The sequence below is a fragment of the Pipistrellus hanaki genome (assembly GCF_964339955.1).
Source record: "Pipistrellus hanaki genome assembly, chromosome: 17".
In the NCBI taxonomy this organism is placed as follows: domain Eukaryota; kingdom Metazoa; phylum Chordata; class Mammalia; order Chiroptera; family Vespertilionidae; genus Pipistrellus; species Pipistrellus hanaki.
The window spans coordinates 22,090,520-22,105,584 of record NC_140519.1 but is presented as its reverse complement, the minus strand read 5'-3'; the positions used below and the strand labels follow the sequence as shown (position 1 = coordinate 22,105,584).

General features: G+C 36.8%; 1 protein-coding gene across 5 annotated transcripts in view; it reads left to right on the top strand.

Moving 5' to 3' along the window:
- The window catches only part of CHD7 (chromodomain helicase DNA binding protein 7), a 175,326-nt gene that overhangs the window by 122,145 nt on the left and 38,116 nt on the right, over positions 1-15,065 (top strand). For all 5 annotated transcript variants that reach the window (XM_084865076.1, XM_084865075.1, XM_084865073.1 and 2 more), the window contains 6 exons: positions 323-378; positions 7,884-7,998; positions 11,129-11,212; positions 13,034-13,171; positions 13,265-13,386; positions 13,736-13,979. In XM_084865076.1, the coding sequence (XP_084721202.1) occupies positions 323-378; positions 7,884-7,998; positions 11,129-11,212; positions 13,034-13,171; positions 13,265-13,386; positions 13,736-13,979 (759 nt within the window). The remainder of the gene's footprint in view (positions 1-322; positions 379-7,883; positions 7,999-11,128; positions 11,213-13,033; positions 13,172-13,264; positions 13,387-13,735; positions 13,980-15,065) is intronic.

The window sequence follows — 15,065 nt, the reverse complement described above, 5'->3', positions numbered from 1 at the left end:
GTCTACTTAACACTGTGGGTTTGGCAGGAAGCCAGATTTGGGGTCAGGTTGTTGTGAATGAAGCTGCATGTGGTTAGGGAGGAGTTAAAATGATTCATGCCTTAGGAGCCGTAGCACGTCGAGCAACGTGCGAGGGCCTACGTGTGCCGGTCTACAGCCCCCGGCCGCCCACCAGCTCGCAACGTGCTCCTCGCTACCAGGATGGCCTGTGCTGCCTCTGTCATTCCCATTTCATGTGCGGATGGGAGTAACCCTTTCCTTTTGGAATATTCCAGTAGGTGATTTTAAGTATGTGCCTGACAGACATTTTCTTTCGTTGCAGAAGGAATCCGGAGAGGAGGTAGAAGTTGAGGAATTCTATGTGAAATACAAAAACTTGTAAGTAGATTGTGATGATGATGATTATTATTATTATTAATTATTATTTGGATTGGGGAATATATTTTTTGAAGTACTAAAAATGCTTAAAAAATATTGGGCAAATAAAAAAATAATTGGGAATTTGGAAACTGGTGTGATTTATTTAGAACTTTGAAGACCATTGCCTAATACCTTTTGATATTTCATGAATTTGATTTTTCTGGAAGAGGTGTAATGGGTGTAAAAGTGGACTAACTTTTCATGTATAACCGTGAAGTTCTTTTTAGAGGGTTAAAAACTCCAACAGTAAGAGAAAGTGAGCAGCAATACTCGCCTATCCTCCGAGGAGTTCCACTCTGTGGGGCTCCCCTTCCTCCCCGCTCTGTGTGTGGAATGCTGGGTACTTGAGACGAGAAGTCCACGGTCAGACCAAAGCTGTGGAGAACCGTGACGTCACTCACATGTTGAAATGCAGTGAGCTATGTCTGTCTGCTTTTGTTTCTAATTTTTGTTTGGTGAAGTTGAGTTGCATAACTTTTAAAAAATTGAATTGAAAGCACATCTGTGTTGTAGATGTATGTAGGCAGTTTATTGGGACCGAACACACATTTTGGGGAGACAGCATCATTTTAAGGGTAAGGAGTCATCTTGCTGAAGACAACCAAGTACGTTTTCTAACCTCAGGAACAGTCACAGGGCGAGGACGGAAATACTTGCTGATAACATAAACATTAATTTTTCTTCAAACGTTCTAGGAGAAGGAACTCAAGTACCATATTAATAAATTCCAGGGTTTAAAGAGAGGCTTTCGGAGTTACTGTCCGCACAGCCTAAGAAAACTTACCCTACCCCCGATAATAAAAGTATCAGCCTCGTGCTTTTTATCCTTCTGCAATGTTGCACTTGGCATTGTGTTAATGAACCGGTGCACTTTTGAAGTCCTGTGAGCAAAACCTTTTACCAAGTAAGAAGATGAGGAAGTCTCTTATCAATGTTATGTGAGAGTACAAGGAAATACGGAGTCTGGCAATAAAAAATGTTCGGTAAACATTGGACGTCGTCATCATTCGCTACAAAGAACATGATGAGTGTACACAGTTGGAAATTATGAGTATGATGTGATTTTATACAGTCGTATACAGAGTGTGGTGAGGGTAGGTAAGGCTGAGATAACAAAGTAAGCCAGAGAGAGTGAGTGAGTGAGTTCTTGGTACACTTGTCACATTAAAGTTAGAGCAAAGGTGCCTAAGTAATGATTCCATAGAAGGACGCTGGTAGGTAGGCATCCACTGAATCGGGTGCTGGTCCTAGGAAACAGTTCCTGTGGCCGGGCACAGCCCCAGAGGAGCTCACAGTGCTCCCGACCAAGGCCTGCTGCCAGGCCGGGGGACCAGCCATCCTTCTTCAGTCAGATGAGAGGACGCAAAGGTTCTAAAAAAACAACAACACAGCTTTCCTGTCTGACATTATTGGGATCTAAAGGAAATTAAAATGTCCATAAAATGAACTGTTTCTATTAACCTTTTATTTGGACATAATTTCAGATTTACAGGAATAATGCAAAAATGGTACAAAGAATTTGTTTTTCTTTGTGTAATTAAAAAGTGCCTTGCAGCCGAAACCGGTTTGGCTCAGTGGTAGAGTGTCGGTCTGCGGACTGAAAGGTCCCAGGTTCGATTCCGGTCTGGGGCATGTACGTTGGTTGCGGGCCCATCCCCTGTGGGGGGTGTGCAAGAGGCAGCTGGTCCATGTTTCTCTCTCATCGACGTTTCTAGCTCTCTATCTCTCTCCCTTCCTCTCTGCAAAAAAAATCAATAAAAAACATATTTAAAAAGTGCCTTGCAGAAAGATACTTTGAAATAAATGTGATAATGGCTGCTAAGTGGTGATTTAGTGATTTCATCACTCCTAAATTTATTAGTTGGGTTTCAACTATAATATAAGGAAGAGCTTTAACCTTTTTACCCATTTGCTTATTTATAGCCGTGCAGACTTGTGGCTTCTTACTTGATTCCATGGGTCATAATTCTTTATTATCAGTTACTTTGCTCGCAGTATCCCAGATTTGACCATTGGGAGCCCCTTCAATCTGGCTCTTCTCTCCTTTTGCCTTGTTCCGTGTCACAGCTCTTCTTTACTGTTCTGACACAGAACGATGCTCCAGACTCCTCTGGCAATTTTCTTAGATGTGCTCCTGGCTGCTGGGGAGTCATGCTAGGCCCTCTCAGTGGATAGGGCTAAGAGGGGAGTGCTTATGTCTGTGTGTGCACTTACGTGCATGGACATGTGTATGTCTATGTGACATATAAACACAGGTTACACACACATATACGTTAATTACATAAACACACACCTCTACCTACCAACCTAATAACAGTAAAAAACAATGCTTTTATATTGATCACTTCCAAAGGGTTTATTCTCTCCTTTCCCCTTATAATATCGGGTCTAGTAATAATTAATGTCGTTTTTAAACATTCGTTTAAAATCTTGCTTGGCATTGACTTGTATTGACATAACCTTCAAACACGTGGTATCTACAGAACGTATGAAGTGCAATTAACAAGTTTTGCTTGAAAAAGTTTGTGTTTGGTTTGGTTTTTGTTGCAGAACTAGGGCTAAGAAGATGGCGGATGAAGAGCATATTCGGCACTGCATGCTTTACGAGTTCCAATTAGGAAGAAAAGCAAGTGAGGCTGCAAAAAACATCTGTAGTGCTCTTGGTCAAGATGCAGTTAGCGCCAGAAAATGCCAGCGTTGGTTTGAGAAATTTCGCGAGGGAAATTTTTTGTTAGATGACAAGAGTGGTTGAGGCCGTGTGTCCAATTTTGATCAAGAAGCTCTTCAAGCTCTTTTGGTGCAAAATCCTCAAATTACCCAACAAGAGCTTGCGACAACTTTAAATTGTTCACAAAAAACAATTTCCAATCAATTGCGTGCACTTGGCAAAGTCCAAAAGTTTGGAAAATGGGTTCCTCATGAGTTGACCGACAACAACCGTAATCAAAGAGTCACAATTTGCAGTTCGCTCCTCTCTCGTCAAAACGGTTTGCCGTTTTTAGAGCAAATTGTTACCGGAGATGAAAAATGAGTGCTGTATGTTAATTTGAAAAGGCGGCCTCAATGGTTGGACAAAAATGAGGCCCCGGAGCCCACGCCAAAACCTGACTTGCATGCGAAAAAAGTGATGTTGTGTGTTTGGTGGAATTTTAAAGGAATTCTTCATTATGAACTTTTACCATCTAACCAAACCATTACAAGTGCAGTGTATAGTGCCCAATTGGAAAGGTTAGCCCAAGCTTTAAGAGAAAAAGAACCCGCGCTGATTAATCGGAAGGGCGTAATTCTTCACCACGATAACGCACGACCGAATACTGCAAGAATCACTGCTGAAAAACTGCGCCAGTTGGAATGGGAAGTTCTCCCTCAACCTGCATATTCTCCTGATATTGCCCCTTCCGATTACCATTTGTTTTGTTCTTTGCAAAACTTTCTTCTTGGAAAAAAATTTAATAATGAAGAATGCCTCAAAAATGCATTGACCGAATTTTTTGCATCAAAATCACAAGAATTTTACAACAGAGGGATTAAAATGCTTCCTGAGCGTTGGGCAGAAGTAGTAGAAACAACGGCAACTATATTGTTGATTAAATTTTGTTGTATTGTTTAAATAAATTCGATTTAAAAAGTATTAGAAAACGACATTAATTATTACTAGACCTAATATTAATAACTCCCTTCTTTGACTACAAGAAACCTGACTTACATTTTCTATAATATGTTTGCTTGTCAGTCCTAGAATATACAGGAAGTGGTTTCAGAATTACTAGACCATATTTCTGTGAAAAAGAAGCCTAGTAACAAGTTCATTTGGTATTTGTTTACAGTTTTCTCAATTTGGCCTGAGGGTATAGAGGCTAAATACTTTGTTCAAAATTTCCTTGGGTTAGTTTTTTCCTCATTGCCCCCTTTCAGTGTGGTTATTTATTTGCTGCGCAGTTTGGTTCATCAGTTTCTGTTTGTATTTGTATTCCATTTTAGCTCCCTGCCCCCATTCTTACTGATACATGTAATTCAAGTTCATGAAATATTCACTGGTTCAAAAATCAGAATTATATACCAAAGAAGTGTACCCGTTCCTGTTTTCCTTATTAATCCCAAATTTATCCTTTGCAAAAATTTGCCATGAACATCCATAGATATGTGTATATGTGTATGTACATACATATTACATATATAAAATATAATACTTGTTTTCCCCTTTTTTTTTTTGCACACAAAAGAATAGTATATTAGCAGTACACATTTGCACTTTGCTTTTTTCACAAGACTACACTCTGGAAATTACTTGAATAAGGTCTTCAGTCTTAGTTACAGCTACATAGCAAGCACTCCACTACACGGCTATGTTATAGCTTATTCAGCCAGTCTCCTCTATTAGTGGCTTCTGATACTTAACAGTAACATGTGATGCTGCAGTAGATCTTCCCACACTTGCATATTTTCAAATTGTTGGAGGCATAGCTTCAGGGTGAATTCCTAGAAGTGGGATTGCAAGATCAAAGGCAGAAGGTAGCAGCTCTTTTGCTGCCACATTTCCTCCCATAGGGTTGTGTTGGTTTGCATCCAGTCCACAGTGGCAGAGAGCACCAGCTTTCCCAGTCTTTCCAACACAGCGCAGTTTACTTCCCACTTTCTGTGAGAAATTGTATTTCAGTGTAGTTCCAACTAGCATTTATTTTTATTCTGAATGAAGTAGAACATATTGTCATAAATTTAATGGCATTTTATATCTTATTTTGTCAGTTGTTTGTTCACGTCTTTTGCTCATTTTTCTGTTGAGCTCTCCTCAATTTTTAAGTATTCTTTATATGGGATACTAGTTCCTTATCTGTGCTATATATTGCGGCTAACTTCCCTCACCCCCAGTTTCGATTGTCTTTTAACTTTATTGCATTGTAAATTTAAATATATATTTATATAGTTATACCTATTAATCTTTTCTTTTATTGGGTCTGGCGTCTGAGTCACAGTTAGGAAGCCTTTCTTTGCATCCAGGTTAGAGAGGAATCGCTGTGTCTTCCTCTAGAGTTTGCATGGATTCATTGTCTGTGTTTAGGTGCCTCATCCACGTGTTTATCTCTGCTCCAGCTATTTGAGATGCAACTGTTTATCTCTGCTCCAGCTATTTGAGATGCAACTGTTTTGTACCAAAGATATATATTTATTGGCTCTATATCTGTGCTTTAGTCGGGAGCCTGTGGCACTACTATTTTCCTTTAGGAGTTTTTATAGTGTATTTTAATGTCTGGATTCCCCTAAGATCATTTCCATTTTTAATATTTTCTTGGATATTCTTGCACGTTTATTTTTATATTTAGTTCAGTATTAAACTGTCTTGCTCCATAAAAATGCTTGTTTATATTTTTATTTGCATTGTGTTGATTTGCAAATTTATAATGTTGATTCATGCTGTCTAAAAACAAGAATATCTTTACAGTTGGTTCAACTCTAATTTTGTGTCCATTATAGGAGAGTTTTAAACATTTTCTTATATTAAGTTTCACACGTTTCTAATTAAACTTATTATAAAAGAGATATTATAAAAGAGATTATAAAAGAGATTTTATAAAAGAGATTTTATTTTTAAAATATTTATAAAAGAGATTATAAAAGAGATTTTCTGTAACATGACATCTTCTTATTTGTTATTTGTGTGAATGGAGGCTGTTGACTTAACTTTAGATTCTGCTACATTACTGGAATTATTTTATTTTTTTGAATTAATTTTCCAATTGATTCTCTAGGGGTTTGCAGTTATGCAATTATGTCATCTGCAAATAGAGAGAGTTTTACTTCTTATTTTATTGCTCCTCTTGCTTTCTCTCACCTAATGGCATTGGATAATGCCTTGAATACGATATTGAATAATAGTGGGGAGAGAGCGCACCCTTCACCTGTTTCTGATGTTGGTGAAAAGCCTGGGGTGGGCTTTTCTCCTTAAAATGAAGCAGAGTTCCCGAAAACTTCAGTCCAGTTTGTGTGTGTGAGAGAGAAGTGCTTGTGCCTACCTCCTGGTCACGCTGGTGGTGCTTCAGAGGCCTGTGCACTGCAGCCAAGACAAGAGCACTGACGGCACGCATCCCCTTCCTCCCCAGGAGCTGGGAGGCTAGGACAGGCTATTCTTACATTTGCTCTGGTGATAGCACTATTGAGGGGTATTATTGAGAATCTGGGAGCTCAGGGTTGAAAGTAGAAAATAAAATACTTGCAATGCTTCCATCACAAAATGATCATTATTAACATTTTGATGCATTTTCGTCTAGCCTTTTTTGTCTTAAGAGTATGTATGTACAGGGATTACATCAATTCATATCTATATAGGCATATATATTTAAAGTCAGTAACTCCCTCAGTCAATTGTAGGAGTAAATCATTCCTCCCTTTGAAAATGCATATTAAACATTAAATAAATATAAATGATGTGAGACTTAATAATATCATAGTGTTTTAATATCATCAATCATTTTTCAAAAGATTTTATGATGGTTGCACAGTTTCTAAGAGTAGTATCTTAATTTTGAAAGATGTGTGTGTGTGTGTGTGTGTGTGTGTGTGTGTGTAAGCCCCTCATTTCTTTTTAATGCCCTCGCTAGTAAGAGAAATAAGGGATACTTGAGGCCATTACGATAGGGAGAGAATAAATGGTACTACAGAATATTGAAATATCAAATAAAATAATGTCCGAGTTATCATAAAGCATTAACTGTATACCTGAGAGTCCTGGGGAAGGAAATGGAAGGATGGAGAGTATTGAAGTTGAGATTAGAGAAAACATAGCGTGCTCTAAGCAGGCTGGTGAGTCTGCAGGGGAGGGGATGTGCCATTGCAAGGATGGGGTAGACATTAGAGAATGCCCAGGGACAAGGGGCATCATTGCAGAGCTGAAAGGCTGGGCTGGGAGGCCAGAACTGGCTAGGAGCAGTTGGGGGCACGGGTGTTCAGAGAGCGGGCGGTGGGCCCTTCTCCCTGATTGCTCTGGATAGAAGGACTAAGCGTTAGGTTTGCCTTTGCTATTTCAAATTTGAATTCTTTTAACTTGATGAAAACCTTTTATTTCTCAATTAATGGTAAAAGGCTCAAAATATAAACTCATAATTAAGGCCTCTAGTTTTAACTGTTTTGTATTGAAGTGTAATCCATTTACTTGTAAAACACCTTGTTGGATCTTTTATGTTATTTATGTTATTTATTATTATTTTTTATGGGAAGTGGATAAGAAAGCTGGGGGCTAGGACAGAAGGCACATTTTAGGCACTGTTACCGATTTTCTTTCCTTAGTTTCAAAAGTTAGTAATTATGTGAATGTTGCTCAGCAGCCTGTATGAGTAAACAGATTATTTTGCTAATTAGCTGTTTAGTTGACTTTGGGGGTACTATTAAAAAAAAAATATATATATATATATATAAAATAAAGAATTCATTTTTCACATGTTTCAAGTATATTATTTTATTTTTTTTAGCTCTTATCTTCATTGTCAATGGGCATCTGTAGAAGATCTGGAAAAAGATAAGAGAATTCAGCAAAAGATTAAACGATTTAAGGCAAAGCAGGGCCAGAACAAATTCCTTTCAGAGGTAGGAAATACCTGGTTAATTTTTAAAGTATTTACTTTATTTAAATGTTCTGAATTTTGAATTTTAGTTCAGTAGTTTATTAAGAAAAACTAGTTTGCCTCATTTGGTGCTGTTACTTGCATATTGGTAACTGGTTATTGCTAAAAAAAAATTTGTAAACAGGAAATTTCTTATTCTTCCTGTTGCTTAGTCTAGAAGATACTGGTCCTTAAGATATTGTGTAGAAATATGATGGTTTGATTACAATCTTGAAATGAAAGTCCAGTTAGTGGATACTGAAAAATGTAAGTAGAAAAAAAGTTTTATTAAGATTTAGCAGATTAAAAACTACAGTACGCATTAAATACAAGTTCTAGGAAATAAAAGTTTATTTCTATTGGGGAAGGTCTGAGGCAAACTTCTTTTGTTCAACTTAGTGCCTCATTACAGAAAGTTCATTTGACTAATTTTCACAAATGCTTTGATGTGGTGTGGAAATTGGCATATCTTTGCAATCTCCCTTTACTGCGTGGGCTATCAATTATGAGAAGGTAACCATACCTAGGGCAAGGAAGAAAAATCCACATTTTTAAGAAGGACCAAGTTTCCCCCCAAGATAGTCAACTACGTTTAAAAAAAGTGCTGTCACACACTGCTTCCTGGGGGCTCTGGGCTGTTGATCACCAGTTTGGTTTCACTTATAGCCTCTAGTAGGTAAAAAAGAAACGTTAACACTGAAAGATTAAACTTGCTGATTTCTTAGTTTTCTTTTCCATTAAGGAGTTAACAGAATATAAAATGTAAGGAAGTGTGAAATTGATGCAAAATAATACCTGTTTAACAGCTTACTTCACACTCCCACCTCTTTGTAGAGATAAGGGGTGGGGCCAGAAGAGTGTTTAGTACTTTATGTCATAAAATCCTTATAATCTTAGGTGACAAGTCTGTGTTCCCCTGGAATCTGATTTCCATGCAGATTTTACATGGTTTACAGGCAGATTGTAAAGTTTGTATTAGATGGGGGATCAGGTGGTGGTTGCTTTACTGGACACATGTCTGGATCACCACTTCTGTTATTCTGGGTAGTAGGCGTCTTTGCAGTACTGAGGGGAAAGGAGGTGTGCAAATGTGACTCACTCTTTACATCTTGGAGAATATTTAGGTGATTCTCTGAAAGGGCAGTTTCTAAGAAAAATAATGGGAAGTTCCATTTTTCATTCCCTTCTTAATGAAACGAAGGTTAAATGTCTGTGACATTGGGCAAGTTGAAATCATTTAGCTTCCTTTTAGAAAGAGACACCGTATGTTCTGCTGACCTTTTCTATGGATTAGTGGCAAGGAACAGGAAAGCATGCTATGTTAACTTACCCTCACAGCCTTAGGTCCTGGTTTTGTTTATTAATTTTATTTGGACTGTGTTTCCTGGAGTCAGGAACTTTACGGACATGTGCCTGGCCCTGGCTCTGTAGCCTGTCTGTGTGGGTCTGTCTTTGTGGATCACCTACATCAAGGTTCGAATACATTATTTTTCTGGTAACTTGTCAACTAGAATCTGAAGTTTTGACTTGAATGGGAATCTGAGAAGAGAATCCAAGTGTTGGCAGAAAATGATAAAGGAGATTTCCTTTCCTCTTTCTCTTTACACACACACACACACACACACACACACACACACACACACCTGTTTGTCCATATTCCATAGATGGTCCTGGATTTAGGTTTTGCTAAGTTCTGACTACTTTTACATTCTTTGTTTCATCTTATGCTTTCTTATACATCTGCTGCAATTAAAATCTCTATTCAAGGAGATTATTGAAACTGGAAATTGCATCACATGCATGATGGCATGCATAGATTATTCACCTGAAGGATAGAAATGTTTAGGAGTAAAGTTAAGGATTTAAATTTAGCAATGACAGCTTCTGTTTCAGAATGAACTATCTTAAAAGAGCATTAGTCATTAAAACTAGTACGTAGAAAGTTTTAGTGCTTATGCTGTTGTGAATAACACACACAATATTGTGTGCCTAAATCTAGACTCGTTTGACAAAGCCAGTGCATTAATATATTGATATTTTAAATCAACTGAGCATTTCAATGGATTTTTGCCTTGCTAATCAACTCTATGTAAAGTCCTGAGGCAGTTGAAACACATTTTTGATTTTTGATTTATAATTCACAGTTCAAAGCATCCAAACTCAGTGAGTTATCCTTGAGCTGACTGTGATCGAACAGTTTATCTTTTCAACCTGCAATTCAGCGCATATGAAGTGTCTCATATGTCCTTGCAAAGATTTTAATGCAGTTATATTAGTGATAAATTAATTGACAGGAATGTGATAATATGAATTTTGTTTCTAACTTATCTGACTGATTTATTTAAAGTGTGGTTTAGTCTGTAACTTCCCTTTGAGTCATATTGTGTGGTTTTTTTTAAATGTGATAATTTTGCAAGCAAGCAGTATTACTTTATTTTGTAAAAATTGTTAACATATTGGCTAACTAACCTAATTATTTAAGCCTTATTTTTATATCCCTTTTAACGAAATGCTCTGTATTCAGTACAAATAAACCGTTTAAACCTTTAATGGCAAGACTGTATTCAAATGAGGTACTACCGTAATATTGATTGGCAAAGACAACCAAATATACTCTGTTCATACTAAAATATGAGTTTCACTGGTTTCCATGTTTTTAGCTTTTGAATAACATTCTGTAAATGATGCTGTAAAGCAGCAGACCACTCTGGGAGTTATGAGATTCCAGTAGCACGTACTGTGCATGGCTATGGGTCTTTTTTGCAAGCTGTAGTTTCAAGAATGCTGAATGCATTCGCATGCCATCAGCCTTTTGGATTGCTCATTAGTGAATTGTAATTTCACACTTCATTTAAAATATTCTTAAACATTCTCTCACAGTAAAAAGGTTTCACACAGTAATTAAAAGTCCCGGTTAACAAAGTCTGAGAAGTCTGATTTCCTCATGGGGAATGATTTTGCTAAATTGTAGCATTTCAATTAATATAAAAGAATTTTCCAAATATAAATTTTGTGTTGCTGTGACCCAAAATGTTACTGCTCGGTGAAAAGTGGAATAGTGTTTACTCTCAGGAATTAAATAAACATTTAAATTTTTTTTCCCTTCGGTGCAGATTGAAGATGAGCTTTTTAATCCAGATTATGTGGAGGTTGACCGGATAATGGACTTTGCACGTAGCACAGATGACCGGGGAGAGGTAACAGAAGATCATTCGTATTAGGGGGCGCAGACTCAGACAGCTTATGTGTGTTTACAGAGTAATCGCGGCCAGCCTAGGTCTGGTCCAGGTCAGAGCCTTGGATCATGGCACACTTGGTCCAAATTTAACTGAAATTTATTGACTTACTATTAGTTTTATGACTTAATAATAGTGCTAAATGTGGCTGAAACCAGTTTGGCTCAGTGGTAGAGCGTCGGCCTGGGGACTGAAAGGTCCCAGGTTCGATTCCGGTCAAGGGCATGTACATTGGTTGCAGTCACATCCGGGTAGGGGGTGTGCAAGAGGCAGCTGGTCGATGTTTCTCTCATGACGTTTCTAGCTCTCTTTCTCTCTCCCTTCCTCTCTGTAAAAAAAATCAATAAAATATATTTTTAAAAAATAGTGCTAAATGTGTTTATGTGTTGTCAGGGAGCTTTTTAAAAGAGATCAATTTTCAATATGAAATGAATATATCGACATTTTGCACAATTCCAGAATATAATCAATAAAAAAAAATTCAGTACATTTCAGTATAAATTTGTTATGTAGCACAAAATTTTCTTATGTAATTAAGAGTGCAGTTATAGCAAAATGGAGTTAATGTTGTTTAATGTTGGACATACTTAGTGAAGTTGATAAACTTTCTTTAATGTGGTGCACAGAGGATGTTATAAAATAAAGATCATATCAGTTACATGATATTTAACTTTTTTATTATTTAGTTTCACTTGAAAAATATTTTTATTTTTATTTTTAAAACATTTAAAAATATTTCATAATATATTTACATAGGACACCAAATGGTTTTAACATCCTAACCAGGTCAATGTACCTTAGTCCTGAAATGAAGGTCAGCAGACCAAAACATTTTCTAGAGGAAAAGACAAAGAAAATTCCATTGATCTATATTACCCAAATATTTTGCTCTCCAATCTTTTAGAACTCAAACACATTATTTTTGTAAAAGATTTTTAAAATTGGTTTTTAAAGAGAGAGGAAGGGGGTTGGGGGAGAGAGAGAGAGAGAGAGAGAGAGAGAGAGAGAGAGAGAGACCGACCTTGATGTGAGAGGGGAACATCGATTGGCTGCCTCCTGCCTCCTACTGGGGATTGATCCTGAAACCTGGTCATGTGTCCTGCTAGGGAATCAAACTGGCAACCATTCAATGCACAGTAGGATGCCAACCAACTGAGCCACACTGGTTAGGACTGAAACACATTATTTTAAAGTGATTGGATACAAACGATATTTCTCCCTTTAAGAAAAAGGCAGAAATCCTAATAAACTCAAGCCTTTTCTTATTTTTTAAAGAAACTAACCAATTATATAAACACTAGCAGCCCAATACATGAAATTTGTGCAAGGGGCTTGGCTCTCACAGCCGCGGCCCTCACAGCCCTGGCTTTGTCCAGAAGGTTGTCTGGTCTAATCAGCATGTTACACCTTTATTATTATAGATAGAGATATACTAAGATAATTTGCTATATATGTCTGAATCAAATACCTGGCGAATAATTTGCACAGGCTCAAATTTAGCTATTATTTACTAGATATTTATATCTTTTAGCTTTTGAGCATTACTTATCAGTGACTTAAATAAAAATTAATTTGTTCACATACTACTACTCAGTAATACTATTTCCAGTTTAGACTTGAGACTCTATAACTAGGGACTATTTTAAAACTTCTCCCCACTAAGTCTTACTATTTATTGCTTGGGTGGTGCCTGTTGACAAATGAGGTAGAGCACGCATTTCCTTTATACAGTGAGCATTTTGGTCAAATGAATCTGATTCTGATTCCTTTAAATGTGCCCAGCCCGTAACTCACTACCTGGTGAAGTGGTGCTCCCTGCCTTATGAGGACAGCACTTGGGAGCTCAGGCAGGACATCGATCAAGCCAAGATCGAGGAGTTTGAGAAACTAATGTCCAGGGAGCCGGAAACAGCACGCATGGTAAGAATTGGCTGAGGGTAGGGGATTTAATTTGAAAATAGCATCGCTCGGTCTTTGAGAAACCACTAATGGGATTTACTATATTTGAAACAGGAGCGACCTCCTGCTGATGATTGGAAGAAATCGGAGAGTTCCAGGGAGTATAAAAACAATAACAAACTCAGGGAATACCAGTTGGAGGGAGTAAACTGGCTACTTTTCAATTGGTACAACATGTATGTAAAACATGTTTCCTTCACTTTTAAAAAGGCCTGTTGTTTTTTCCTTTGTAGTTATTGAAACTAGTACTCAAATATAACTTAATAACGTTTAACTCTCTACTAAGATTATATTAAAACAGCAAACATTGAAAGTATGCTTATTATTTATTCAACAATAATACAGAGGTTGATTGAAGTATGTAAAAATTATTATTTCTTGGAAATGTATTTTACTGAAGCTAAGGAAAACATCTAAGATAGGCATTTATGAGTATAATAATATATGTTTTATGGGAAAAAAAAGAAAAGCAGTGAGTAATATCTGTACTCATTAAACTTTCCTTCTTTTATTTCCTTCCCAAAGGCGAAACTGCATTTTAGCAGATGAAATGGGTTTGGGAAAAACTATCCAGTCCATTACATTTCTCTATGAGATATATTTGAAAGGAATCCATGGCCCTTTTTTAGTAATTGCCCCATTGTCCACAATCCCCAACTGGGAAAGGGAATTCCGGACCTGGACAGAGTTGAACGTGGTTGTGTATCATGGGAGTCAAGCTAGTCGTCGGACCATTCAGTTGTATGAAATGTACTTCAAAGATCCCCAGGTAAAACATCACAGGCGGTTTTGCCTATGCTTAGTATGTACATTTTAAAGCATTGGGATTTAAAATGGTCTCAGTGATTTGAGGGAAAGGTTTAGGTTTTGCAAAATTGAGAAATTTGCTTTAGGTTTCTTACCTAATTTATGATTGTGTTATATTTCTGCATGTCATAATTACAGCTTTTTATTTTTATAGCTTAATCATTTTTATTATTAGATTAAAAATAAATGAAATTTTTTACCGAAAATCCCTTAATGTGTTGATTTGCTAATTGGCTTTCTTTTGCAATTAAAAATGTAAACAGAAAGAATATTTTGTTACATTCCTGCTGGAAATGAAAAATATTAGGCACGTAATTTTGAGTCACACAATGAATGAAATACATCCAAGGGAATAGTTTATACTTTAGCTCTTAGTAGTGGCTACTGTGAATTTTCTCTTTGCTAGTTTCCTACAATTATTCTGTGATGTTAACATTAAAAATTACTTGATGAAGAAGGGAGAATAGTAATCCCAAAATTAGTTTTAAGCTCTAGGTAGTAAATGGGAGTTCTGTAACTGGGAATAGGACAGATTTTTATTTTACTTTTTGTTTGCTTGAAGTGTAAAATCTGCCCTATAACTGATTAAGCAAAGGGAAATATTGAAACTTGTTTATTTTGTATTTATCTTTAAATTTGGGAAATTATTATAAGTTCTATTCTAAGTGAATGATTTTTGTTTTATCACTTTAAAAAAAATAAGTTACAAAAGTAAAAGAAAGGTAAAACACTTTAAAAAGTAAAAAAGTACTTTCTAAGTTAGCTTAGTACACAGTGCCTTTGGCCTTTCCCTTTGGAGTCCGTGGGCTGTGACTAGTACAGGCACTCTTAGTAGCACTTTACTGCATGTGGATCTGTAAGGAAATTGGATCAGAAATTTTACTAACGATTTTCTAACCTCCTTGAAAAGGGGAAGATTTTAAGGCCTTCTTATACCCCAACAGCTTAAGCCTCCAAAGTACATGTTATTTAAAATAAAGGTGTCCCCAAAGGGATAAATCCATGCGTCTTATGCTCTTTATTTATTCTCAGAGTTGTTAATCTGTAG